We start from the raw sequence: 27397 nt of genomic DNA, 5'->3' as shown, positions 1-27397 counted from the left end.
CAATGGTGCTTTCTTACCCTTCTACTTAAGAGTCTAAATGTTTGCTCCTCAAGGACTTGACCCTTGATATGGATACTCTTGATACACTGGTAGGTTTGAATGTCACCTTTCTTTTGTCATATACTTTTAAGCATTTGATAAAAGTTATGATCCCCCCAAAAGAAGACAAAAGAAAATTTTGCCTATGTTTTTAGATTAGACCCCAGCATTTCTTCCATGACAGTGCTCGTTTATATTCGTAAGTTCAGCTATCACACAATGTTTTCACCTCTCAAATCCAGTGGACACCTACCAGTTTTTCTTACTGAACCTCTCTATAACATTTGACAATCTCATAAATTTCTATTCACTTGATTCTTAAAAAAGATGCAGATAGGATTTGTTTAAAATTTCTGGTGGCTCCCATGCTCACCAGTGTAATACAAACTTCTAAGCATGACCAAAAAGACTCTTCATAATCTATTCAGAGTTGTTGGATTTTAACCATATAAAAAATTTTTTGAAAACACATGTTTTCAAGCCTTTATGTTTGCTGTCCATTCTCCATATATACCCTTCCCACCAGTGTGGACTCCTAGTTATCCTCCAAGACCCAATACCCCAAATACCACCACCTCCATAAAGTCCTCCTTAACCCACTTCCAGGTAGTTTGATGTACCTACTTAAGGTATTCTTTTTAATTGCAGAAGTAGTACAGAATAAAATGAAGCGAAACCAGGTCTACATTCTTATTCTACATTCTTATTGAGTGATTCAATCTGTACGTTGGGGATACCATCTACTATGTAGGATTATCTGTAAATACTAAAGATACATATAAAAAGTTTGCCAGTGCCTACCCCACAGTAAATGCTCAACAAACGAAATTGTTTTATATGCCCATCTCCTCCAATAGATGGCAGAAAAGATTAATCTTCATCTCAGAGTTCCTGGCTTATAGCAGGTGCCATGTTCATGTTTTAAAGAACGGTAATGAACAAAGACGTAAGAAAAAGAAGTCACATTCTAAAGTCATCCAAGAAATAAAGAGATACAAACTGGAAATTTCTTCATCATTCTATTTATTACATGTATGAATATTAACATCTCATGGTATCCATCTAATTCAGTCAAAACCAACAAAGGAAAAAGGTTAACCATGTTTCAAATGAACATTCTTACAGATTCCCCTGTAACTTAAAATAGAAATATGTTCATCTGCATTAAATCATTTGACATATTTGAAAAATGTCATTTAAAAAAAAATCACCTTTAGTACTTAAATATATTTATTAATCGTTTGATGGCATCAGTGTCCAAGTTCAATAAAAGTTGCTTCATTAGATACTTTTCAAAAATGGACATCTGGATGGTTCTCTATAGCTAGAGAGATATATATGCAAAGTCCTATTTCGTTTTTAAAATTTTTTCAAATCTGGCTTTTCTATTTGAGAAAAGTCCTGCAGTGCTCTCTCACACCCCTCTTTTGAAGGATAAAACTAACCAGAATTTGCTTCTTTAATCATGGGAAGCTACTAGAAAAAAAATCTTACGTTGAGGTTGCTGTTTAATTCCATTTTCACCCAATAAAAAGTACAGAAACACTGTCTTTATTTGATGGTGTGCATAAATATTACACTCCATGGATAGCAAAAATATTTTTTATTTATAATTTACAGTTTCACAAGTGAAAATCGTACATTTTTACACATACAATTTCATTTTGTTAAATTTGCACACATCTACAGAACTTTCACACAACAAGCACCTGAAACTGTGCAGGCAGTAGGAAATGCAAATACTAAAATGTATTTATTAACCAAATGATAGCTGAAGGCCCTGCCTCAGCTAGACAATTTATATAGATATATGTCTATATATACATAAAAAATTCTTCACCTTCTATATCCAACAGCAGCTTTTTTTTAAAAAGAAAAACATACCTTTCTCATTTTATTTAAACTGACTCGACTGTATCATTTTCTGTTTTAATTTCAGTGGGTGTTGCTATGCTTTCCTCTGTACAAGCTGGTGGGGTATCAATTCGTTCTTCCTTAACTTTGGGACTTTCACAGGGTTCCTGTAATTCGTTTTTGACAATGTTCAACATAATGTTCAAAGGGTTTTCAACTGGTGTCTTGCTGGGAGATGGTGTACAATCAAATGAAGATGTCTACAAAATGAAAAGCTCTGTAAGTTCTGATTAAAGTTCAAAAGTATCACATTAAATGACATTTAGTTTAAGACCCCCTGTATGGGCAAAAAAACATACATATACCGAATGCAACTGAAATACCTGCTTCCCCATAAAAAGCCATGAAAGCAGCCAAATAAAAGGTATACTGAGCATTTAATACGTATTCAGCAATGATCTAAGCCAAGAAAAGCAGTAACCAATTTAAGGCCAAAAGAAGTTGATTAGACATACCTCTATAGTTAACCCCAGAGATGGTAACCACTACACATACTCTGGAATTTTTATGACTATCCTAATTTCAAATACTCTGACCTCACAGACCATCAAAACGTCCTAGAAAGTCTACTCTTTCAATGACCTAAATAAATCTTCCAAACTGCCTCCTGAACCAGTGTGTTGTTTGGTTTAAAAAAAAATGGTTACTCTCAAATATGAAAATGTGAACTTCTAAGGTCAATAGACATGTCTTTCAGATTTCACTTGTGATCATTTAAAAATTATTCCTATGTTATATGGCTTAAAAAAAAAAAAAAAGGCAGTAAGTGCTACCCATAACTCTAGAAACCTGTTCCCATCATGATCCCGATCTTCAGTTTCTCTCACATTTCTCTAGGCCTACTGCTCTAGTTAAAGACATCAAGACTCAAGTGAATAGAATGCAAGGAATACAGAAATTTCAAAATTTAAATCAGATCCTATCAATGTAGCACCAATATTTGGTGAACAACCTAAATGATACATCAAAACACAAAACAGCTGAATACATCAGTAAGGTTAAAATAACAATATTGCTCTGATGCAAAAAAATAACAAAATTTATTCATGTAAATAAGAACAAAGAGTAACCAAAAAGAACTTACATTCTGATAATCTTCATAACATGATGGATGATAAATCTGAAGCAAAAAGAAAAAATAGCAGGTATTCACATGTATATTCATTTCTAACAGACTATTCTGATATGATTTTCTTTTTAAATTTACACCAGAAAATAGCTATCTTTGAAAAGGTAACAAAAACCACTTTGTCACAAATGTGGATTAAAAAAATTGCATCCCAATTTCTCCTTAAACTTGGTTTATACATTTAAGTAGATAACATGGTATACTCTGAAGACAGTAACAGTTTTTTATAATGAAATATAAATTCAAAATCAAAATAGTGTGGTTAGGCAGAAAGAAGACTAACTAGATTTAGAAGACCCAGTCTGGGTTTATCATTAACTAGTTATGCAACCTCTTATATAAAATAAGTATAGAACCAGTTGATGGCTAGGCTAAGATACCTTCCAACTCAAACACTATCAAGTCCAACACCTTTCTTATAAAAATCAAAAAACAAAAATATTTTTATTTCAAAGTGGCAAGTTACCCCTACAAAAAAATATAATCTTAACACTTCTATAAAGAACTGAAAATTACCTTTCCATCTACTCTAATAGCATTTTTTAAATGCCATTCCTCCTCTTCTTCATCCCAATATTGTTCAAACTGTTCTTGACAGATTTCACAACTCTAAAATAGAATCATACAAAATGAAATTTACAGAACACATTCAATCACATGAGGTAAATATATATAAACAATTAAGGTAGAAGAAGGAATTTAAGAGTTATCTGAAAGTTCAACATACAGTACAGATACAAAATAAGTTCTAAGGATTTTGCATTCTTCCATGCAAAAATAGTTAACATTTCACTGTTTTTGGTAACTGATAAGGAAGTCAGGGACATTACGAGAGGTAGAAAATTTAATATTCTTCTCTTACCTCAACTGCTCCAGCTGGTCCAGCAGGTACACTTTGGAACTCCTTTTCTTTAGCAGCCTCCTGAGTCTTGAGCACGACTTCTTCGTGCACCTTTTCAAAAAACTGGCTCTTTGCACGTTCTTCTAAATCAGCTATTTCCTCAAATTCTATCCAGTCCTTAAAAGGAGTTGATTTAAAAAGAATATTTTCATTTGTTTCTAAACTTTTACTGCTTATCTTTAATATAATGCCACTGAAAGATAAGGGTACAGTTGTCTACAAAATACTTTAATACTGGTTTTTTCAATTATACCTTCTCTATGAACCCCATAACTAATAGACTACATAAAGCAACTACTGAAAAATTAAGATCTTAATGTTCATTTTCCATTACCTCTAGAATTACAACTACTGATCTAAACAAGATAAACTTCACATACAATTTTTTTACCAAAAAAAAGTCACAGAAAAATTGGAATTCTAGAGTTAGAAGAAACATATTATATACTCTTCAAATTTATTTAAAAATACCTTTTATATTCTAGGGGTCAAATTCTATTCAGAAAATTCATGAAATAGCTCCCAGCAATTTTTTAAACTAATACACTTATAGAACTATATGATTTAAAGGTTAAAAGATGGTTTGGAGGTATACTGATTACTTACCGTTAAACTGTAGTACCAACGTCTATGAGTGACTTTTCTGCTAACATCTTTTTCAGTTCTATTTTGCCGATAATGCCAGTCCAAGTGATCTGCATATACATCTGTCTGTGATGTTGTAAACCTCATTCCACAGGAGTAACACTGAATACCAGTGTACAGTCGATTTATAACACTATCATAACGTCTATTTTGAAAAACACAGAAATCATCTTTAGTTTTGATAACATGGCTAAATGGCCTTTAAAAAAAAAGGCAGTTACAAATATTTCAGTTTTCCATATTTTAATAACGGTGAAGCCATTATTATGTGATGAAATAATGTTTCAACCAAAAGCCGGCTGAAACAATACCCCAAAGATCAGTATTATTCTCTAATAGTGTGTCATTAACCCTCTTTAAAATAACTGGTGAATTTTAGAACATGGGAGTCTATCCTCTTATTGATAGGCCTGGTGCAGTTATTTCCTTTCTAGCTAAAAATGGGAATGATCATCTGCTAACTGCCCCACCCCTCATCTAAAGAAAGGTCAAAGTCGGGCGCCTGGGTGGCTCAGTTGGCTAAGCGACTGACTGCCTTCGGCTCAGGTCATGATCCTGGAGTCCCGGGATCGAGTCCCACGTCGGGCTCCCTGCTCAGCAGGGAGTCTGCCTCTCTCTCTGACCCTCCCCCCTCTCATGCTCTCTATCTCATTCTCTCTCTCAAATAAATAAATAAAATCTTTAAAAAAAAAAGAAAGGTCAAAGTAGTACACAAGAAATAATGATAGTACAGATTACTAAAAAGAAAAATTAAACTAATGGCAAACTGAGGTCTGCATCAATCCTTAAAATTCTGGGCTCCCTATTTGGAAAGAAATAGGTATACAGACCAACTAACTGAACAAAGACAGCAGTTATTAACTGTTAATACTGAATTATGATTTAATAAAAAATGGTTTTATAACTGTATGAGGAAGAGTTGGTAGGACAATAAAAGAGCTAGCTCAGTCTTCATTTTCAAGAAGTCAAGATCTCTCTCATTCTGTCTCAAATAAATAAATAAAATCTTTAAAAAAATATTAAAAAAAAAAAAGTCAAGAGATTGTTTAAATGTGATAAAGCAAGAAATGTGACAAATCAGAAAAATATGAATCTTTTAAGAAATAGAGAAGTAAACATGAGGAACCATAACTAAAGAGTTAAAAATGGTTAAGGGGCGCCTGGGTGGCTCAGTTGGTTGGGCGACTGCCTTCGGCTCAGGTCATGATCCTGGAGTCCCAGGATCGAGTCCCGCATCGGGCTCCCTGCTCGGCAGGAAGTCTGCTTCTCCCTCTGACCCTCCCGACCCTCCCACCTCTCATGTGCTCTCTCTCAAATAAATAAATAAAATCTTTAAAAAAAAAAAAAAATGGTTAAAAAATGATTCTGGGTGACGACTAGTACCAGAAGAAAAGGATGCCATCTTTTATTATAAGCCTTTATTGTAAGCCTTTCATTATAAAACTTTAATTATGTGAATTACTTTGAAAAAAAATTTTAAAAGGTATAACCACTAGGTGCCTGTATTTTTATAAAGTACCCATGAGATATAATGAGTCCATAAAGCACCTTTAAGTATTTTTATATGAGCGATACAGGCAATAGAATATTGGGAAAAAATATGCACCAAATGTTAAATGAGTGGTTGTAAGTGAGAAATGTAGGTTGTAGGTTAATTTTCTTTTCTTTTTTTTTTTTTTTTTTTTAAGATTTTATTTATTTATTTGAGAGAGAGAATGAGAGACAGAGAGCATGAGAGGGAGGAGGGTCAGAGGGAGAAGCAGACTCCCTGCCGAGCAGGGAGCCCGATGTGGGACTCGATCCTGGGACTCCAGGATCATGACCTGAGCCGAAGGCAGTCGCTTAACCAACTGAGCCACCCAGGCGCCCTAATTTTATTTTCTTGAACCTGAGATCAAGAGTTGCATGCTCTACGGACTGAGCTAGCAGGCACCTCAGAATTTTGTAATGTTCCACAATGAACATGTATTACTTATGAAATGAAAATAGATTTTTTAAAAATTTAAATACTAGACTCTAAAAATCTTTTTCATATCTTGAAAAGCACAAGAATATCAAATAAAGAAAATGTAATGATTAAAGAGAAATGAAGACATAAAAGGAAGACATGATTATCAATAGCTAATATTTTAACTCCCCATATTTACTGTACCAAACACAGATAGTAAAAAATAGTAATTTAGAGAAGACCTTTTGGCCTAAATACTTGTGCAGCAGACATATTTTAAAAGAGAATTTAAAAACTTAAAACTGGTTTAAAAAAAAGAAAATGTGCTTCCTAAATTTTATAAACAGTAAGAGGGGTAAAATGAATAGCACTAATAATAATATCCACTGTTTAATTAAAGTCACTGTCCTTTTTATCTTGGAAAATAAGAAAATCAGATTACATACTGTTTCAATTCTTCAATTGTAAAATTGGTAAGATCTGGAACATCTTGATCTTCATTTTGATCTTCCTCCTCTTCAGGGGGAGGCTGAGCAGCAACTTCATTTACTTCTTCAATTGAAAAAAAAAAATTTTTCTCAATACCATTCTCTAAGCATTCTTATTATAGGGGAACACTATTGTGTATTGTAAGCATAGAGAATCCCATCTTGTCTATTCATTGTATTTACTGGCCAAGGAAATGAATACAATTCTTTATTTTGATAAGCAATACTAGGTATGATTTCTTAAAAGTCAATTTTCATGAAATTTTATTTCACCAATATTCAAATTATTTTAAAAAGCTAAATTAATAAGGAATACCTAGTGAAGAATCTGCACATGACATTTGTAGGAATGTTAACTGAAACAATGTGCACTATAAAGGTATTAGTGCCATCTTAGAACATTTTTGAAGAATTTCATTATAAACCAATTTTATTTGATTTTCAGAAAAAAATAAAAAATCCAATTATTGTAAGAACTTTTATCATAACTTGTATCGTTATATTATACATACATCTTTATAAGAGTGAAATTTTGTATAGATGAACATCGTATAGAACCATACTTACGTGTTGTAGCTGAATCAGGCTGAGACAATTTGAGAATTCCTGTTTTTAGCAGTTTTGAAAATAATTCATTTACATCCACCTGACTGAGATGATTATCAGGATATGCCTTAGGAAGAGCTCCTTCAAAAAAATAACACTCTTAATTGAAAGAACTTAAAGATGCATATTATACTAAGCATTTTTTAAAGTTTTCTTCAAGATGCCTTATTAACAATTAATTTGACAAAATCTTGTTAAGGATGAGTGTAATTAGCTCAGAAGCTCCTAAAATGAAGTTTTCATTTAGGTTAGCAAGTCATCATCTCTTAAAAATATATTCTAGGATAAATACTAAAAGCTAACACTGAAAACACTGATACTTTATAAGTATTTATAAGGACTTTATATGTATTATCTTTAAAAAAAAAAGTTATTACCTACTTTTGCCCAATTAAATCCATGCCAAAGAAAAGGAGAATACACAAAGCCTCATGCTCCCTTCTACTTAGTGCGGCACCACCTCTAGACCCAACTTCCACCTTTCTAATTTTCTATTTCTCATCTTCTAACCACACTGGGAAAGATGGTTTTGTACAGATGAATAGACTGCTATCTCTCAGCATAGATTTCCAGGAGGGAAAAAAAAACAACCCAAAGCCTAAGTGAAGGTATTACTGCCCCCCATCCTCCTCCCATGACTACCCAGGGGAACGAAGATGAGCCATGTGGCTCAGAGTATACCTGCCCCTCTGACCTTTGCTGAAGTACTACAATTGCAAAGCAGCTCAGACTACTGCTGAACAGGTGTCAGGGTTATTAAAGCTTCAATAATTTGACTAAATGCGACAAGGATAACAGTCTTCTCTTTAAAGCTCATTGGTGAGGAATCAGTCTTACATATTTTGCTAAGCACTAATCTAATAATTACTATTCTTTAAATCAACTATAAACACAGTATTTTAATGTATCTGTATGTCACTATTATGCACCTCCCAATACCTCTAGAAAAAAGTTCTGAACTACTATAAACTGCTCTTAAAGGGAGAAAATTCAGTTTGCATCCACAATACACATAACCACCACATACTCTACACTTAGCACAGCCCCTTGTACAGAGGTAGGTTAATTAGTATCTGTTAAAATGAAATGTCTGAATATATGAATGAATAAATTAGCCTCAATAGTCAGTTACAACAGCATTTCACACACTAAACATTTGTATTTCATTAGAATTAGCTATTTATGTTTCAGAGTTGTAACTAGCTATCCACAAGTCTGCAGGCAGCCAAGTTTAGTGATCAAGGGCATGAACCACGGAACCAGACACCAGGGATTCTAACTAAAAATTCCACTTTCTAGTTGTGTGACATGACCAGGTTGCTTATTGTGCCTCAGTTTTACAAAAGGGTAATAATAACTGTTCTTGCCTAAGGTTGTTATTAGGATTAAATAAATTAATATTTGTAAGGCAATGAGGTGTTTGGAATTAAATATAGTGTTTACTTTTTAAAAAAACGGTCAATAGTGGGCACTTGGGTAGCTCAGTCGGTTAAGCATCTGCGTTTGGCTCAGGTCATGATCCCAGGGTCCTGGGATCGAGCCCCGCATCGGGCTCCCTGCTTGGCAGGAAGCCTGCTTCTCCCTCTCCCACTCCCCCTGCTTGTGTTCCCTCTCTCGCTGTGTCTCTCCCTGTCAAATAAATAAATAAAAAATCTTCAACAAAAAAAAAAAAAGTAGTAAAGTATAGCTTCTAAGACCCTGGTCTGATTTTAGATCCCAATTCTTTACTTCCCTTTTCATTATAGGGACAACAAAAAACATTAAAAAAAAATATTAATTAATCCTGTCAATCCAGAAATTTTTTTTAAAAAACTTTCAAATTAATTGAATGAATTCTTGTGATGCCACAGTTTAAGAACTAAAGCATAAACTAGAGCTTGACTAGGACTTCCCTAATTACTTCAGAAGTTTTGGAAAACTCCCTAAATTTATAAGCTAAACAGTGCCATGCTAGAGCATGTTTCTGAAAATGTCTGTTTTAGTGATTCAGAAATAAAGCAAGTACCGCTACAATTTGGCTGGGCTAGTTCTCAGTACACTAAAACTTTGCAGTTGTTTTATAAATCACCATAATTTATATACTTCCCATTTTTCTTATATTAAAACTAAAATTCACTTTTAAAGCTCTCATATCCAATATTGTTATTATATCCATAGCAATATTGTTATGCCTCATCCATAGTAACAAAAGAGCTTAGGGGACCTGGCTAGGGAGTCACAGCTTTTTCCTACTTTTTGTTTCGTTTTATTTTTAAGTAAGCTCTAGGCCCAATGTGGAGCATGAACTCACGACCTCTGGATCAAGAGTCACATGCTCTCTATTGACTGAGCCAGCCAGACGCCCCATTTCTACTTCTTTTTTTTTTAACATATCGTGTACGATTATTATTTGAGAGCCCATAAAGACATATGAATTAATCAACTTTAGGCAATATCCCCAGTATTCACTTAATGTTTACTGGATCATCACATACACACACACACAAAACCTCCAAATATCAAATAATTGAGATTTCTGAGATTTATCATTTATTTCATTTTACCTCAATACAAATGTCACCCTCCTATCCCACCCCCTAAACTTCTCCCTTCTCTCTTTTTTATGGTCTGCAAAATCCTGGCTAACCACCTCTAGTTGTAAACGGGATCAGTGTGAATATACATCAACACTGTAAACTCAGAAAGAGAACAAAAAATTCCAGCCAGCTTAAATTTCTCTAAATTATATACGCCCTCTCAAAATTGTCATTTCATAAAACTGACAAAGTAGCTACTCAACAAAATAATATTTGTTCAAAAAAACATAAAGTTCAGAAAGTACATACCTGAAGGATTCTGAACAAATGCTCCAGGATTTTGTGGATGAACTGGCAAAAACTGTTGTCCTTGGCCAAATGCTACCGGCTGAGCAACACCAGTAAGAACCTTTAAGAGAAACCTTGGTTTTAAGAACATCCTTTCTATATTTTAACTGAAACTTTAACAATCTAAACATATAAAAATATTGAAGATATTGTAAGGCCTCATTTCTATAATAAAAATTTACAAGTGTAACTTGACTGGGTTGCTTCATTTCTAGACTTTCTACAAAAAAGGAAAAATAATACCTTCCCTTACCTGTTTCATAGCATTATAAGGAACTGAGAATGAATGTGAAGCTTCTTAGGAAAGTTTAAGATACTATGCAAACAAAAGGTAGCCAACAAGCTGTGTGACCTTACGCAAATCACTTTACTAGTGCTTTCCCTTGTGCTTTCCCTTATTTTACAAATAGAACTGATATCCAGAGATGTGACCTGTACACAATCATAACAGCTAGTTAACAGCAAAGCTGAGGCCAGAACTCCTAACCTGACTTCTTCCCACAGATATCAAAAGCCTGCTTTAATCAATCAATCTATAAATTCTTTTTTGATCATCCTGCTTGGACATCATACTTTGCGTTGTAAAGTAGATTGTAAAAGACAAACTACTGTACAGACATATAAATATTGTATTTGTTGTCAGAGTGAAGTAGGACTTCTGTATGTTGCTGCTATGTAAATATCCAGAAATACTAAAAACAGTTCATATCTGCATAACATCATTCTAGAGTAACTGCAGCAGACTTACCTGTTGAGATGCCTGAATATTTCCTACTGTTATTGGAGCAGGTAAATTGCCAAAGTTTCCAAATTGGGAACTCTGAAGATTCTTTTCATCAAAATAGTGTCCAGAAGCTCTGTTAAGGGGATTGGAGAAGCTCTGGTTTCCAGGGCCATGTGGTCCATTAAAATTTGGTCCTTGAGGTGAATCAAACATTTGTTCATGTCTTTGGAACTGTAGTCCTTGGGATGGGGCATTAAAAGCATTGCCAGGTGGATCATTATATGGACCAGTCTGATTGAAAGATACTGATTCAAGCCTCTGTGAAGGATGATTGTCAAATCGTGTGCTTTGAAGACCAAGAGGAATATCAAACCTTGATGCTTGCTGGTGTTGTGGACCATCAAATCTTTGAGGTACACCATCAAATCTTGGTTGAACCTGCTGTCCAGGTGGTCCATCAAATCTCTGTGGGCCTGGCTGACCAGTTCTTTCAAATCTAGGACCTGGCTGCCCATGCAATCCATCAAATCTTGGCAAGAGTGATGGCTGACCTGGCTGCCCATCAAACCTTAAAGCATGACAACCTTCAAATCTTGGACCACCTTGACCCAGAGGCCCTTCAATTCTCAGGCCACCTCCTGGCACAGAAGGACCCTCAAACCTCATTCCACCTCCTTGTTGGACTAATGGTCCTTCAAACCTGATCCCAACCCCTGGTTGACCATGTGGACCCTCAAACCTAAGGTTCCCACCAAGCTGATTATGTTGTCCTTCAAACCTCAAACCGGCTACTGACTGACCATGGGGGCCCTCAAACCTCATTCCAACTCCCTGCTGTAGCAAAGGGCCCTCAAATCTGATCCCACCTGCTGGCTGACCATGAGGTCCATCAAACCTAATTGCAGCCCCTGATGGACCATGACCCCCTTCAAATCTAAGTCCACCAACAGGCTGACCTCGGGGATTATCAAATCTAAGTCCACCCACAGGCTGACCATGAGGTCCCTCAAACCTTAGACCACCCACAGGTTGACCCCGATGTCCCTCAAACCTGAGACCACCCACAGGCTGGCCCCCTGGTCCTTCAAATCTCAAACCACCTGCAGATCCCTCAAACCTCAGACCAGGGGAACCTTCAAACCGAAAACCACCTCCTCCTGCTTGACCAATTGGCCCCTCAAACCGCAGAGGTGTCCCTACTGGTCCTGGAGGACCTTCAAATCTCAAAGGACACCCACCTCCTAACTGACCTTGTGGGCCTTCAAATCTCAAAGGGCCACCTCCCCCCATTTGTCCTGGTGACCCATCAAACCGAAGAGAACCTGGTGTAGGAGGTCCATCAATTCTAGGGCTTAATTTATTAGGTCCTTCAAAAATCATCTTGGTTGGGCCATCTCTTGTTACTGATGGCCTACTAGGTCCATCAAATAATGGTCTATCTTCAGCTAAAGCTGTAAGTCGCTGATTTGTATCAAGGCCGGCAAATCTTGATGCTGGACTATCTACAAATGGTTTATCTGAATCTTCATATCTAGGTCGCTTAAGTGGAAAACGATCATTGAATGGTGATCTCTGCTCTTCTCGTACACCTTTTAAAAAGGAAAAAAAGTTATTTTCCCTGAATCTGAATTTTTATCAAAATATCTTCTATCTTCTATTTTCATGTAAATGTTTAGCCAAAAATATCCAAAACTATCTCACTTCATTATTACAGGGGAAGGAAAAGACAGCATAATCAAGCAGCAGGTAAGAGGATGCCCGCTAGAGTCAGACACACCTGGGTTTAAAAAAAAAAAAATTCCCCATTCCGTCAACTAATTATTTGACTTTGAGAGCAAGTTATTTAACCTCTCTGGTCTTGATTCCTATCTATAAAATGGGATAATATATATTTAATTGGGTTGTTGTGAGGATTAAATCAGATTACATATATAAAGAACCTAAGAAAAGTACCTAACACATAGAGTGGCCTAGTAAATATTAGCTCCCTTCCCTTCCCTTTGAGGGGAAAAAATGAAACAAAACAAACAAAAGGTAGTCTGAACAGTCACAAAAATCCATCCCCACTTAGCTTGTTCATTTTCCCTTCACTGCTGTGATTCAATAGGGATAATCTGATTTAACTTTTTCTACCTTTAGCAGAGACTTGCTCGTCATGTCTTCTCCGGCCCTCATGGGGTGAAAGATTCTCAGCATAAGTACGACTCCCAGATATAGGAGAAAGACGTCTTGCTCTTTCACTAAATTGTTCTTTTCTGTCAAACTGTGCTCCACTATTCCTACTTGCATGTTTACTTTTGGATGGCTCACATTCTATTCCAGACAACAAGGCATCAGTCAAAGGGTAGTCAAAAATATCAGGATCTAAGAGATCAAGTCTTGGAAATGAATGCTGAACCTGTGTCCTTTTCAGTTTTGCTTTATGTTCATAGTAGGTTAATTCAGCATCAGATAAGAGAGGTTTCTTTTTTAATCCACCTTTATTTTCTTCTGTAGGACTATCCCGTACATTGCATCTATGTTTACCTTCTTGATACTGAAATAGCTGTCGAATTTGATGCACAACAACAAGGAACTCATCCTGTGTAATTTCACCAGATGCTAAACGTTCACTCGTCTGTGTAGGGGTGATAAAAGGAAATCAGATATTTTAAATATAAAAAGTACTTACAAAAAAAAGCTTAGACAAAAGAGAATAATGACTACATGTGATCATAGTTAACTACCTTTTGAAGTAATTCTCTTTTGCTTGCAAGAGTTAACTCTTTAGGAATCTGAAGGTTGGCATCTACACTTAATCGATGCTGCTGCTTTGGGGCTCGAGGTGACAAGATTCCTTTAGTGCTTGACCAGCTCTCCCTATGCCTTAGATGAGGAGATTTACTATGTTCATCACCCTGTTGTAAGCTGAAACCATAAAAGCAGTATGTTACTTCGTAAAAAATTTTTAAATTTCTCAGGACCATATTTCAAAGGATCTGGTTAAACAAATATATTTAACTATAAAAGTTAACTAAATGATTAAGAGCACAAACTCTGAAGTCAGGAAAAATCACACATGAATTCTAATTCTTGCATGTCCTAGATGTGCAGCTTTAGGTAGATTAACCTTTCTAAACTTTAGTTTCATTATCTGTAAAACAGGAATAATGGTATTTCACCCACAGAGTTATCAAGAAATAAATGGAAAAATTAAGTACTAATATAGCATCCAGTAAGTATTACCCAACTTTTAAATAACACTCTATTTTAAAATGTACAATTTATTTTACTTGATTAAAAATGTTAACATCCTACCTTTTATTTTCTTCCCAACCAGATTTCCATCGTTTGGTAGACTTGGAACTTTGCCAATTTTCTACATTCTCCTTTGGTTCAGTGCCTGACTTTGTAGAATGCTGATTTGCAGCTTCTTGTGGTCGTTCCTCTTCAGTCTTTTTTATTCTCCTTGGATCTCGAATATCTTGTTTATTACTTCTCTTAGCATTTCGCTCTTCCCTGGAAGGTAGCGTAAACTCTTCCAGGTGTGACTGCTTAACTCCTGATTGCCGAATCTTTCCAGCTTTGGGTGTCGAAGTTGGAGACATACTCCTTTGTCTTCGTTTGGGTGACCGCCTATCTCTTCTCTTCGGAGAATGTATAATTGGTGACCGAGACTTGGGTGATCTCGATCTTGATCGCTTTCTAGTACTTGATCTCCCTGGTTTTGTCCCTTGTTTTTCTGATTCTTCCATTATTGTATCCTGCTTTTGTACAATGCCATTGATGATTTTATTTCTACTTCCAGCCAGTCTGTGTTCAGATGATTTCATGTGCTCATCTTTATCCTTTTTTTCTGCAGTTTTTCTCTTCTCTTTTACATCATCATCTTTGCTATCAGTCTTATCCTGAAGATGTTTCTTTAACCTTGGATCTCTCTTGCTCATATCAGACACCCTTGCACTTTCAGATTCTTGATTTTTCAAGTCCTTTGTGTGGGATAATTTGTTTTTCAAAGGTGATGGTGATTTAGATTTAGATTTAGATTTAGAATCTAATTGGTCAAGTTCTTTCTTGGTTATTTTTTCACCTGATTTACTTTTCTCTTGCTTGGATGAATTTAGTTTTTCAGAGGGTACAGTTTTACTTGTCTTAGTATCAGATTGGTTCAATGTGTTCATTAGGAATTCTTTCCTGTGACTCTGATCTTTTCCATGAGAAGAATGTTGACTCATCCTATTAAGACGGGGATCCCGATTAGTTCCTTTCAAATCCTGAATTTGTAAGGATGGACCTGGACGGCTTTTCTCAGGTTGCACAGGAACCTGATGGGGAGGTTTAACTGCCATAGGGGGAATTTGTGGAACATGTAATTTGGATGGTGCAGATCCAGGACCTAAGCTGGATGTCTCCTGCTGAACACTAAGAGAAACTGCCTGAAATACAAAAATAAATGTTCATGTTAATACATAAAACACACAGATTATTTGTCAGGAAATCAAAAACTAAGGAATGGAATGTTTATTCAATAAATCCATTCAATACTACACTTACACTGTATACTTTTAGTGTTCAAGTAGAGATTAAAATGAAAAGAAGAGATTATGGGACTTATTTCTTACTAGTCCTTTACTTACTTTGGGGGTTTTATAATATAATCTAAGTAGAATGGAAAAAAAAAATTCTCCATCTTCCTAATTCTCCATCTTCCTAATTCAGGATTCCTAGCCAGACTTCTACTAAGAAACTGCTAAATAAATCACTGCACTCCACGTACACAAGCATCAGAGTCATTCCAGCTAAATTTTAGGTCATAAAATTTAGTTCCTCCAAATGTCAATGATAATGAACTTATAAAATTTTGCCTTCCTATACTTCCTTACTCTCAAATTCAGGTGCTAAGTAAAATAACTTAGTAAAAGCTTATTCATGCGTGGAAATATGTAATCTTCTTGCCCTCCTTAGTTTTGTGATGGCTTTTCTTTTGTAGGCTTTCTTTTTTTTTTAAAGATTTTATTTATTTATTTGACAGAGAGAGACACAGCGAGAGAGGGAACACAAGCAGGGGGAGTGGGAGAGGGAGAAGCAGGCTTCCTGCTGAGCGGGGAGCCCGATGTGGGGCTCGATCCCAGGACTCTGGGATCATGACCTGAGCCAAAGGCAGACGCTTAACAACTGAGCCACCCAGGCGCCCCCTTTTGTAGGCTTCTAAGAACCGTATTTCTACTCATGAAACCTAAGCTCATAAAACATTAAAGATTATGCAAAAACAACACACCTACTGTTTTGGGACAGGTATTAAATTCACGAAATGTTAATAAAACTAAGGTGTTATCTTAAAATATGGCAATTTAATACAAAAGTATTTGAAAGAAAATAGTGTAGTTTACATTCAAGTGACTTTTACAATAAGGAATTAAAAATTTGGTCTAACATACCATAATCTGCAAAATAGAAGTGGAAAAAGAATACACTACTAATAAAAATAACATGCTCATACAATTCAAACACAAAATAATTACTTCTCTATCAGAAGACAGGTTTAAAATATTTAAAATGCCAAATATCCTCTACTTACCAGTTGTGCCTTAGCTTGCTCTAGCTCAAGCTCTAGCTTTTTCTGCTGAAGTTCTAACAACTGTTTTTGTTTTGCCAGTAACTGCTGCCTTATTAGTTGTTCTTGGGTAAGATTCTTTTGTATATCAGGAACAATTGGAGGAGTGGAGATGCTAGGGGAACTGACCACTGTGCCAGGTGTTGAAGGCTCTTCAGGCTATAAGAAAAAATAGTGGGTTAAAAAAATATATTTCACAGCTAAAAAAGCAGCTAAGGGGAAACTAAAAATTATCAGCTTATCTCTTAAATACTATCCATAATCATAAATGGCCAATCATGTTTATAAGTGCACAGAAAATTTTTCAAAAACTTAAAAACCAAAGAAAGTATATTTTGTGATACCCAAAAAAGGAGAATGTATTTTTAAATGCACTGTGAACCTCAGTGGAAAAAACATTTTTTTTTTTTAACTAAACAGATTCAGCACAGGGTTTTCTTGAGATTTCTTTATAGCAAGAAATTTTAGATAAATCAAAATTCATATTAAAACTTACCGATTTATTTAAAAATTTAGGATTCACATGGATGCTAGATGTATTCACATTGGGGGGCAGAGGTTTAATAGGCCAAGCAGGATCTAACGAATTGACTCTGACATCCAGGGCATAAAGTTTCTTCAAAGGGAATATTTCATCCCATGTGGAACGTAATTTAAATAAACTTTTTCTAGTATTTTCATCCACCTAGAACAACAGAACAATTCTATGGCTTGTTAAGTTACTATAGAATGTTTTAAATATTAAGTATTAAAGCTACATAAATCTCTGTTCTACTCAATATAGCAAACATACTACTCATCCACAAATATATACAGTATAATAACTTATTAAAGGTCTATTTTGTTTGTAAACATAAAGTTAATAAATTTCTCCCTCAAAAAAAAAAAATTAGAAAAATTAGTCACTATCCCCTAGCCTGTATGAAAGCAAACAACTAAGCAATTCTTTGTATTTTTAATAGTACAAAATGTTTCCAAATTTTAGGGCTTGATACAGCATTCCTTATGTTACTCTTACTCTGAACAGAAGTGTAAAACAACTAGAAAATAGTTCACTTGATGGCTTAAATTTTATTAAAACAAAACTATTTCACTAACCAATTTTCTGCAATACAATTTGGTTCACACAAATGAATGAGTTGTGGTATGAAAGGCACCTTAAAAATTGAAATTCACAAAAATCTTACCCACTGATGAGCTTCAGTTTTATATAATTTATCTGCTCATGCTTGTGATGGGAATAACAACAATATTCAAAAACTAGCTATCAGAGAAACCTAGTACTTGGGAAAACTGAATTAGAATTTTAACTTTAGGATAAAGCCTTGACCATATTTGAGTCTTTAGAGAATTATACTTACTATAAAGTCATTTTCATCAAATGCAGTGTCAAGGCCCTATGAGATTCAGTAAAAGGTATTCTAACCAAACACCCAACTAAGTTTGAACATAATGAAACTGAAACCGAGAGGCTGGTTTAGCTCCCCAACTTCTTTAATACAAAGTCAGCTTCTCCTTAGACTACAGCTTCAGGTAAGCAGTATTTAGCCAAGGTCTACAATATACTATTAATTAACAAGCTCCTTAATACAATTTGAAATACAGCTTTCCAAATTTCTTCTGCATACACTAACAGTATTTTTTTTAGGAACTTAGAAGAAAAAAATTACTCCAAGTAACAGCTACACATTTTCTTTTCTAACAAACAAGTAAAATCCCATAATAGTTCTTTCAAAATAATCCCAATTCTCCAAGTCTGACAACTGTTAAGATTTCTCCAAACACAACAGGTGCAGCTAATAAAAGAACTACCAATTTTTTGTTAGGAAACAATATTTAAAACTAAACTGCTTATAAATGTCCTTTTGCTCAGTGTGAAAGATAAAGCCTTCCAGGAAGAGAATTGATTACTCCACAAATCCCTTGTCTTCCTCAACATAATACTCTATTAACCAAACTACCAGATACAATGTTATGGAAGGAATTTGCAATCTCTAGGTATAGAAGCTAACAAGCCTTTCTTCTAAACACTAAGTGGGGGTTAAAAGTATTTCCAAAATAACCTAAAGCAATTAACTGGCCCACCATTCACATAAAACACACTTGCACAAAGTAACAAGAGGAAACATTTCAAGAAAAAAAAAAATCACAAAAGTTTCAGGCACCAATCACAGGTTGAGACACTGGTAGATTATGCTTTTTTCAGATAGGAATTGTCAACATCCTAAGGCCAGAAACCTAAACAATGAAATTTGAAGTACTCTTTGACAGCTTCAGATCTTTTTGCCCATGTGCTAGTGATGGAACAGATCTTCAATCAAATGAACAAACTCAATTAAAAACGAAACAAAACAAATTCTAAAAGCAAACCCATCTATTCTTGAACAGATAATGTAAAACCCCTAAAATCTGCTCTAAAAATCTAACATAAAACACTAACTTTAGCATGGTACTTGATAAAGATCCAAGAGAATAAAACATTTCACCACCCAAGAAAACCCAACACAAAGACAAGTATTTATTTAATCAGGAACACATTTTTTTTAAAAAATTCAAATGTTTCTAAATGCATATATACCTTTTCAAACACACAAATAAATGTTGCAACTAGATTTTTAGTAAAGGCAGTGAGATACTCTCTTCCAACGTTTTTCACGATAGAATCCATAAGGTACATAACAGGAAGCTTCTCTGAGGAAGGAGCCTGAAGTGATAAAAAGAAACTGAGAAGTTTAGTATAATGAATTGTCACCATACCATAGAATTACTTTTAAAAGTGAGGTTTCAAACCTACAATACAGACTTCTATTTTCGTTGACACTAAATACTTTTGAATTAACCTTTATGAAACTTAAATGTTCAACCAAGTTCTCATCTCTTACAATGATCTTTAGTTGAGCATATAAGCTCAGAACTACAAGAAAAACTGTAACCTTTAATATTCATTTAACACTCAATGGAATTTCAGGTTCATATGGTAAAGAAACAAAACAAAAAAAAAGACCTGTGTTTTAAGTGACCACGGGGTGGTAGGGGTATTTTCTGTAACCCAAGTGTAAGTTTTGTGACATTAACTTATTATAGTGTGCCTAGACTCAATGAAGTTTCCAGACTTCTGGCAGAAACCCTAATTTCCATAGGCATATTTTGTATGTTAAAGTCTATGACACTTTTGTTACCTGTAAAATTATTAGGATTACTTCTTTATAATCCAATGAACAAAGAAATTAAGTACACTTCACATATGAAGTTAATGGCAAAAAACACTCTTAAACTTGCACATGAACATGCAGGAAGGTGCAAGTTGTTACTGATACAAGAAAAACTGGATGGAGCAGCTGCTGAGTCATGTAAATCAGGTCGAACTTGACTCTGGAAACCAGGATTTGTCCTGAAGATTTTCTTCACAGCATGGACTCTCCGTCGAAATATTTTTCCTCTGACATGCACAAACCAGGGTTTCTAAATTTGTGCAACGCCAGTGTGGTGATGCTGATACAGGTAGCCCTTTCCAAAGCAAAGCAATGTTGCCCCAGTTCAACTGCAATGCCTACCCACCACTGGCTTTTAGAATGTACAGCAAGTTTCCAGAAAGCATCAGCAGGTTCACAGACTTGAGGAGCATTAAGACACACCATATCAACTAAGTGTTAACTCCGACTCCACAGGAGCACCCATGATTTAGAAACAAAAACAAAAAAAACCCATTTACCCAGCCCATGTGTATCGGAATCTTAACCCTGAACAACACTTACCCATAGCTACCTGTAGCTAGGGTAGGCTCACAGTTCTGCAGTACACAATGCCATATTTCACAAAACCAATTGCCCATACAAGTGTGTGGAAGTGCTCTTGCTTCTGATAACACCTTTACAACCAAAGTTGGCCAAGGAAACCTTTGAATAGCTTTGTATGAAAAATTTCTTTTACGGTCCTTTCTAATAAAAGGGTTCACAAGGCCACTGCATGTGGGTAAACTAGTAAATACCAACATGTCAAATGCTTTATTGCTGTGTCTTTATCTTACCATGTCATGTTTTACACCATTTTAGTCATTGTTGTACTTATGAAGACAGGCTCTCTTTTAAACCAAAATCTGTTCAGTAGGCTAATTTTTTATTGTACAAGTGAATCCCGTATGTAATATTTTTTCACTACTACTGCCTCATGGGAGGAGTCAAATTAGGTGTGAATCCTTAAGTTTAGTAATGCTGAGACGCTAGAGAATAAGGACACAAACATTCACCTCCAGAAAACACAAAACCAAGCCAGTTTGCTACCAAATGACAGAAAATCCCTCCCCTCACCCTCAACCCCAACCCTTATTATTTCCCCAGTGACTTTTACATCTTTTCCTCAACCTGGCTTTCCAAAAATAACCAGGAAACGTGTGCCAAAAAAAATTTCAGCTTTTATCAGCAAATAGTCCATCTATTTTCACCACTCGTGTAGCCATACACAAATACAAATTTTAATGTGGTCACTATGTCAGCATTTAGTTTTCACTTCTTGAAGGTCTTCTGGATCCATTAAAAACCAGCAAGGAAACTGTTGAGTGACAACCTGAACTGCTAAATATTAGGCTCTGTGGAATATTAGTAATCCCAAAGATACTAATTAGATTTTTTAAAATCATTGTTATTTAAAAAAAAAGTGGTTTTGTTTTTTAAAAAAGGCATTCAATGTCAAGTTAAGCCTTCAACAAGGCAAAAACTAAGTTTTCACGTCCAACATGTTTGTGGTATCAATAAAAAGGATGTTGAGTATGAGGAATGCTTCCTTTTTAAGTCTCATACTTTAAAAAAAGAACAATAGCTGTTTCAGACATTCACAGGAAAAGGTGAATGAAGACTTGGATTTTAGCTGTCAGACTGAGCATGACAAACTTGTTGGGCCCTTAAAAACAAAACAAAACAAAACACCTTTACTTTTTGTCCTCTTTAAATTAAGGTATGAAAGGACCACCTGAAACCGTGTATCTTGTGAACAGATTTACCCAAAAGAGTGGATGGAACCTAAAGAATGAACCCAAGTCACTTAAAGACTTTTGTTTAAAACACACAACCACGTAGATAAAAATAAGTCTTGGAAACAGATTCTACACCTTACAAAGGTAAATAAAAAAGACAAGTACATATTTTATATGTTTTATTCACAAATTTTATAATACCAGTCACACATTTCAAAACCATTTATTAGAGTCAGACCACTCAGTTGTACACTAGACAGAAACCGCCTCTAAACAATATATTGGTGGTTGTTGTTAAAGTGGCCTTTTAAAAGGGGTTCACTCTGCTAAAAGGAGGCTCATCCTGTTAATTTCAATCACTAACAACTAGAAAAAACTAAACCATAAGTACAAGCTTGAAAAATAAGAACGTAATACTGGGAAGCTATTAAAACTCATTATGATAACTAAGTTTAACAGTAACTTAAATGACATATCGCTCCCACATGAATCCACAGAAGAGGAGAACTACAGGGAAATAAAGGGTGGCAGAGGACCACTTCTGTCAAGGGGTGAAGAAAAGCACGTCTTCACTATCAGGGAAGGGAGGAAAAAAGAGAAAAGGAAGAGGAGGAGGGACTGAACTTTTCAAAAAAAAACTCCAAGTACGTGTTACCCACTGGGTCAGTTCTCCACCTACAGGTTGGATAAGATCTCCTCCCCCCACCCAAACCCCACCCTCACCCCCAATTGCCCGTATTTTGGGGCAAATTAGACCCTCCGATAGGAGAATAAAAGTTTTATCTAGCCGCCCCCACCCCAAAACGGGGCTGACGGGTGTGAGCAGCTGCCTGGCTGGCAGGGAACGGATTCTCCTCTCTTCCCTTTCGCATCATGTGCTTTTCAGGCGCCATGTTGGGCTCCTAACAGGCGGCTGCTCCACTCGGGGCCAATTCCCTATTCCCACCCCCCAACAGCTCGCTCCCAGGTCCCCCTTCACCTCCTTCCAACCCACAGAGCACAATTACCCAAAAGGGTACGGGGGGTGGGGGGAGGGCTGGGAATGGGAGAACCACCACTCCCCACCCTCCCGGGGGTTAAAATGGTTTTAACTCATACTTCCCCACACCACAAACTGCCTTTTAAGTCTCCCCCTCCCCAAAGGGCTCTATTCAAAGCGTGTGTTCGGGATATACAATGCGGTGGCCTAAATAGGGAGTTGGTAAGCGGAAGTGGGACTCCACCCTTTATCCTCCCCACTCCCTCCCCCACAAGAGAGGCCCACGCTCGAAGCCTGGGCCAAACACCGAGCCTGAGTTGGAGGTGGAGGGTTGGAGAGGAGGAACACTGTCCCCCTTTGGATGGAAGCGAGACCTGGGATGAGGCTGACACTAAAATCAGGGAGTATTAGAAGAATAGGAGGCTGCGGGGTGTATAAAAACCTTGGCGGTTTGGGCCTCGATGAGAGAGACGATCTCCTTGGCGAAGGGCAGGTTCTCCTCGGCTAGAATGGTCAGCATATTGATGTGCGGTTTGCTATTGAAGGTCAGGTCTTCGAGTGATGACTGATAATCCCGACAGGCGTCCTCCCGGGCCCCCGCAGTACCGGCCTCGGCCGGCGTCTGCTCTGACATTGCGCCGCGGCCCCCCTCCGAGGTCCGCCGCAGCTGAAGCTGAAGCCGCTCTCGACACCCCGCCTCCCTTCCGACTCCTCTTCCTCTCCCCGGGTCTCTCGCGGCTCCGGCTTCACCACATGCTGACCGCGGAGGGGGGTTGGGGGACGACACAGGGGGAACCTCGGGTATGAAACGCCGCCGTCTCAGGGGTGATCTCCGTCCACTTCCAGCCGCCACAGAAGCTTCTTTCTCCACAGACACAAAATGGCGGCGGCAGTGACGGCTCCAGCTCCGAAAATGTCTGTGTTCCCAACCGCTGCGTCGTGCGAAATGAGCAAGGGGAGGGGAAATGTGCGGTAAAAGGGCGGGGCCGTTGAAAAAACCAGGCGTGATTGGCTCGGCCAGTAACGTCACAAGCCCCGCCTTCGTCCCTTCCGCAGGACGTCCTGGCACCGCCTTCTTCTACGGGCCCTACCCGGGCTTTCGCAACACCTCCTGTTCAGAGGTGCGGTAAAAAAGACGGCCCCTCTCATTGGCCGATTCGTAAGGGACTGTTCGGTCATTTGTTACCATAACAACCCATTCAGAGAGGCCAATAGGCTTGGGGGAGGCTGTTTCCCGAGGCCCAACCCAACCAGTTTAAGGGGAAAGCTCCGCCGTTCCACCTCTTCGTCCCTCCCTCCGCAATCCCCTAGCCACTGAGCGGTTCCGTCCATCATCCTCCCTCCCGCCTGCCCCGGCGGCCGCGGCCGGAGAGGGGGGGCTGAGGAGAACGAAGGCTTTTTGGCCCTCTTCACCCCACCTCGCACCTCGCGATTCAGGTGCTCCCGAGAGCCAGGGAGGGTCCAGCTGCGGGGCAGATTGTCCCTCCCGGAACTGAGACCCGGAGTGAGACGCTGAATTTACCCCGACCTGGGGATGAGTCGTTGGAGATGGGCTCCAGCACGGTGCTTCCCACATCTTCAAACAAAAACACCTAGGCCGGCCTTCTTGAGTCGAATCCCCAGGAAAATGCTTTTATTTAGAGGTTGTGTGCGAAAGGCTTTTCTCTAGGGATTTGGGGGATCTGGGGGAGCCTACTCAGATCTGGAGGAAGGGTGTCTCACAACGGCCACATCCAGCCTCGAGCCTGATAGCTTCTCTATCAGTTTTCACTTCGGAACAGCCTAAGAAAACGCTATTTGGGGCACGTAGGAAAAAAATACACGTTTTACTTCCAAGAGTCTTTTCCCAGACTTCTGAAATCCTATTTGGAGGCTGGTGATGATGCTCTCGAAATACAAAGTATTCAAATAGTTCTGCCGTAGAGCTTCATTATAGCACAATAAACTAAAAGCGTGCGTTTTGTTTTGTTTTTTTATTGACTAGATGATAACCTAAATGTAGTCTAAAAAAAGGTATTAATTACATAAAATTTGCTTCACGATTGTCCTCCTTTGACTACTAGGTTCTGCAGAGATACTTTGTTCCCCAGTAGAAACCGCTCTTAATAAATGAATTCCTTTATTTGTCCCATATAAAGTAACATTTTCATGTCTTACTTTTGTTCGGCTTTGAGTTTTTTGTGTTTTTTTTTTTTTAAAGATTTTATTTATTTGCGAGAGAGAGAATGAGAGACAGAGAGCATGAGAGGGAAGAGGGTCAGAGGAAGAAGCAGACTCCCTGCTGAGCAGGGATCCCAATGTGGGACTCTATTCCGGGACTCCAGGATCATGACCTGAGCCAAAGGCAGTCGCTTAACCAACTGAGCCACCCAGGCGCCCTCGGCTTTGAGTTTTTTAAAGCAGCTTTATTGAGGTATGATATACTGTAAACTGCACATACTTAAAATGTACAAGATTGATATGATATTGTGCTTGCACGTGATATCTCATATGAATGAGAAGTAAAACCTGGGGAAGAGAGCTTGTCTTTCCTCATTTGAAGCTAAGAAATATTGTTGAATAGATTTTATTGATTTCAGTAATTTCATACTATTGTTAGTGGTGATATTTATTTATTTATTTATTTATTTAAGTAGGCTCCAGCCCAACGTGGAGCCCAGGGGCCTGAACTCACCACCCCGGTATTAAGACCTGAGCTGAGAGCAAGAGTGAGCCGCCTAACTGAGCGTTTGTGGCTATATTTAGACTAACAGACACGGTTAAAATAAAGGAACTTTCAAAGTTCTTGTTTTCTGGGGGGAAATGGGGTAAAAAAAAAAAAAAAACAGTTTTACTTGTAATTTTTTTTTAAGATTTTATTTATTTATTTGACAGAGACAGTGAGAGAGGGAACACAAGCAGAGTGGGAGAGGGAGAAGCAGGCTCCCCTGCTGAGCAGGGAGCCCAAGGCTGGGCTCAATCCCAGAACACTGGGATCATGACCTGAGCCAAAGGCAGACCCTTAACGACTGAGCCACCCAGGCGCCCAGTTTTCCTTGTAATTTTAAAGGTGAATTTAGTTACTAAACTTTGAGTTATGAAATCTATCTGCCTTTTGTTATTTTTTTTATAACCTGTTAACAACCAAGTGTGCTTCAAAAAAAGTTTTCAGGGGTGCCTGGGTGGCTCAGCCAGTTAAGCACCCAAACTGTTGACTTAGGCTCAGGTCGTGATCTCGGGGCCCCTAGATCCCACCCTTCCTCTGGCTCTGTGCTCAGTGGGGAGTCACTTTGAGAATTCTCTCTCCCTCTCCCTCTGACTCTCCCTCCTGCTTGTGTGGGCTCACACTATCTCTCTCAAATAAATAAATCTTTATATATTTTTAAGATTTTATTTATTTATTTGAGAGAGAGCGTGCATGCACACAAGTGGGGGACCGGGCAGAGGGAGAGAATATCAAAGCAGACTCCAGCTGAGCCAGGAGCCCAACCAACACAGGGCTGGATCTCACAACCCATGAGATCAGGACCTGAGCTGAAACCAAAAATCAGAGGCTTAAAAGCCTGAGCCACCCAGGTGCCCCAATAAATAAATCTTTAAAAAAATTAAAATAAAGGGGGGCCTGGGTGGCTCAGTCAATTAAGCATCTGCCTTCTGCTCAGCTTATGATCCCTGGGTCCTGGGATCAAGCCAGGCAAGGGGCTCTCTGCTCAGTGGGGAGCCTGCTTCTCCCTCTTCCTCTGCCTGCTGCTCCCCCTGCTGTGCTCTCTCACTCGCTCTCTGTCAAATAATTAAATAAAATCTTTAAAAAATAAATTAATTAAATAAAATTAAAAATTAAAAAAGTTTTCAAAGCTCTTATTTGACTTCTATTGTATCCCTCACACAGTGCACAGAATAAACAATATATGCTTGGCATTTAAATCAAATCTGTGTACCCTCAAAAGACAGGGAAAACTCAAGTGCTGTAGCAATCTTTTTCAAATCATGTGCTAAACTACAACAAGAATCTTTTTTGTTTGTTTATTTTTAAGTAAGCGCTATGCCCAACGTGGGGCTCTAACACACAAGCAGAGATCAAGAGTTGCATGCTCTACCAACTGAGCCAGCCAGATGCCCCAGAAATTTTTTTTTTTGGTATCCTCAGGACAGACCACAGATTAGATAATCAGTATTTTTAAATATACAAATGAATAAATACAAACTTCTCCCATGATAATTTCAGTGCCAATTCTTTCATCAGAATATGCAACTAATGCACTCTTTGCACCAACCTTAAGCCCCAGTTATCTGCCCTCTCTATGCTAGATGCAGTGGTGAACATGGTAGGCCCTTAGCCTGGCCTTAATGAAGTTTATAGTCCAATTATAATCTCATGGAATAATATGAAAAAGTACTGCATCTGACAAGGAAATAGTGGGTATACCAGAGCTATTTTCAAAAATCAAACCCACTAACTATTGTGTTTCCACAAAATATGAAGCCTTTCCATTTTTTTGAGGAAAATAACTATACTCCTCCGTTGGCTCACAGAATGTTTACAAGAGGAGTTAATTCCTCCCAAAATAATCTCTGTTCTAGGCAATCAACTACCCTTCTGACGTAAATTATTAATTAGC

The 27397-nt window shown here is 37.5% G+C and overlaps 1 protein-coding gene across 6 annotated transcripts; it reads right to left on the bottom strand.

The window, feature by feature from the left end:
* Positions 1-1054: 1054 nt before the first annotated feature.
* On the bottom strand, positions 1055-23726 carry PCF11 (PCF11 cleavage and polyadenylation factor subunit). Of its 6 annotated transcripts, XM_021686456.1 has the most exons (17): positions 23242-23726; positions 19430-19555; positions 17348-17536; positions 16816-17010; positions 15071-15673; positions 14556-14701; positions 13985-14165; positions 13392-13875; positions 11283-12847; positions 10496-10595; positions 7632-7751; positions 7023-7128; positions 4590-4773; positions 3945-4100; positions 3599-3691; positions 3038-3073; positions 1055-2153 (listed from the first exon to the last, which is right to left on the bottom strand). In XM_021686456.1, exons 1-17 carry the CDS (start codon positions 23431-23433, stop codon positions 1938-1940), a joined length of 4692 nt encoding a protein of 1563 aa, XP_021542131.1. In that variant the 5' UTR covers positions 23434-23726; the 3' UTR covers positions 1055-1937. The 6 variants fall into 6 exon arrangements, with proteins under 6 accessions (XP_021542131.1, XP_021542129.1, XP_044775138.1 ...); XM_021686454.1 differs by having other exon boundaries at positions 14556-15673; XM_044919203.1 differs by having other exon boundaries at positions 7023-7125; positions 14556-15673.
* Positions 23727-27397: the final 3671 nt, after the last annotated feature.

This window comes from Neomonachus schauinslandi, chromosome 11 (genome assembly GCF_002201575.2).
Source record: "Neomonachus schauinslandi chromosome 11, ASM220157v2, whole genome shotgun sequence".
In the NCBI taxonomy this organism is placed as follows: Eukaryota; Metazoa; Chordata; class Mammalia; order Carnivora; family Phocidae; genus Neomonachus; species Neomonachus schauinslandi.
The sequence above is the reverse complement of the archived record's forward strand: the minus strand, read 5'-3'. Positions and strand labels throughout refer to the sequence as shown.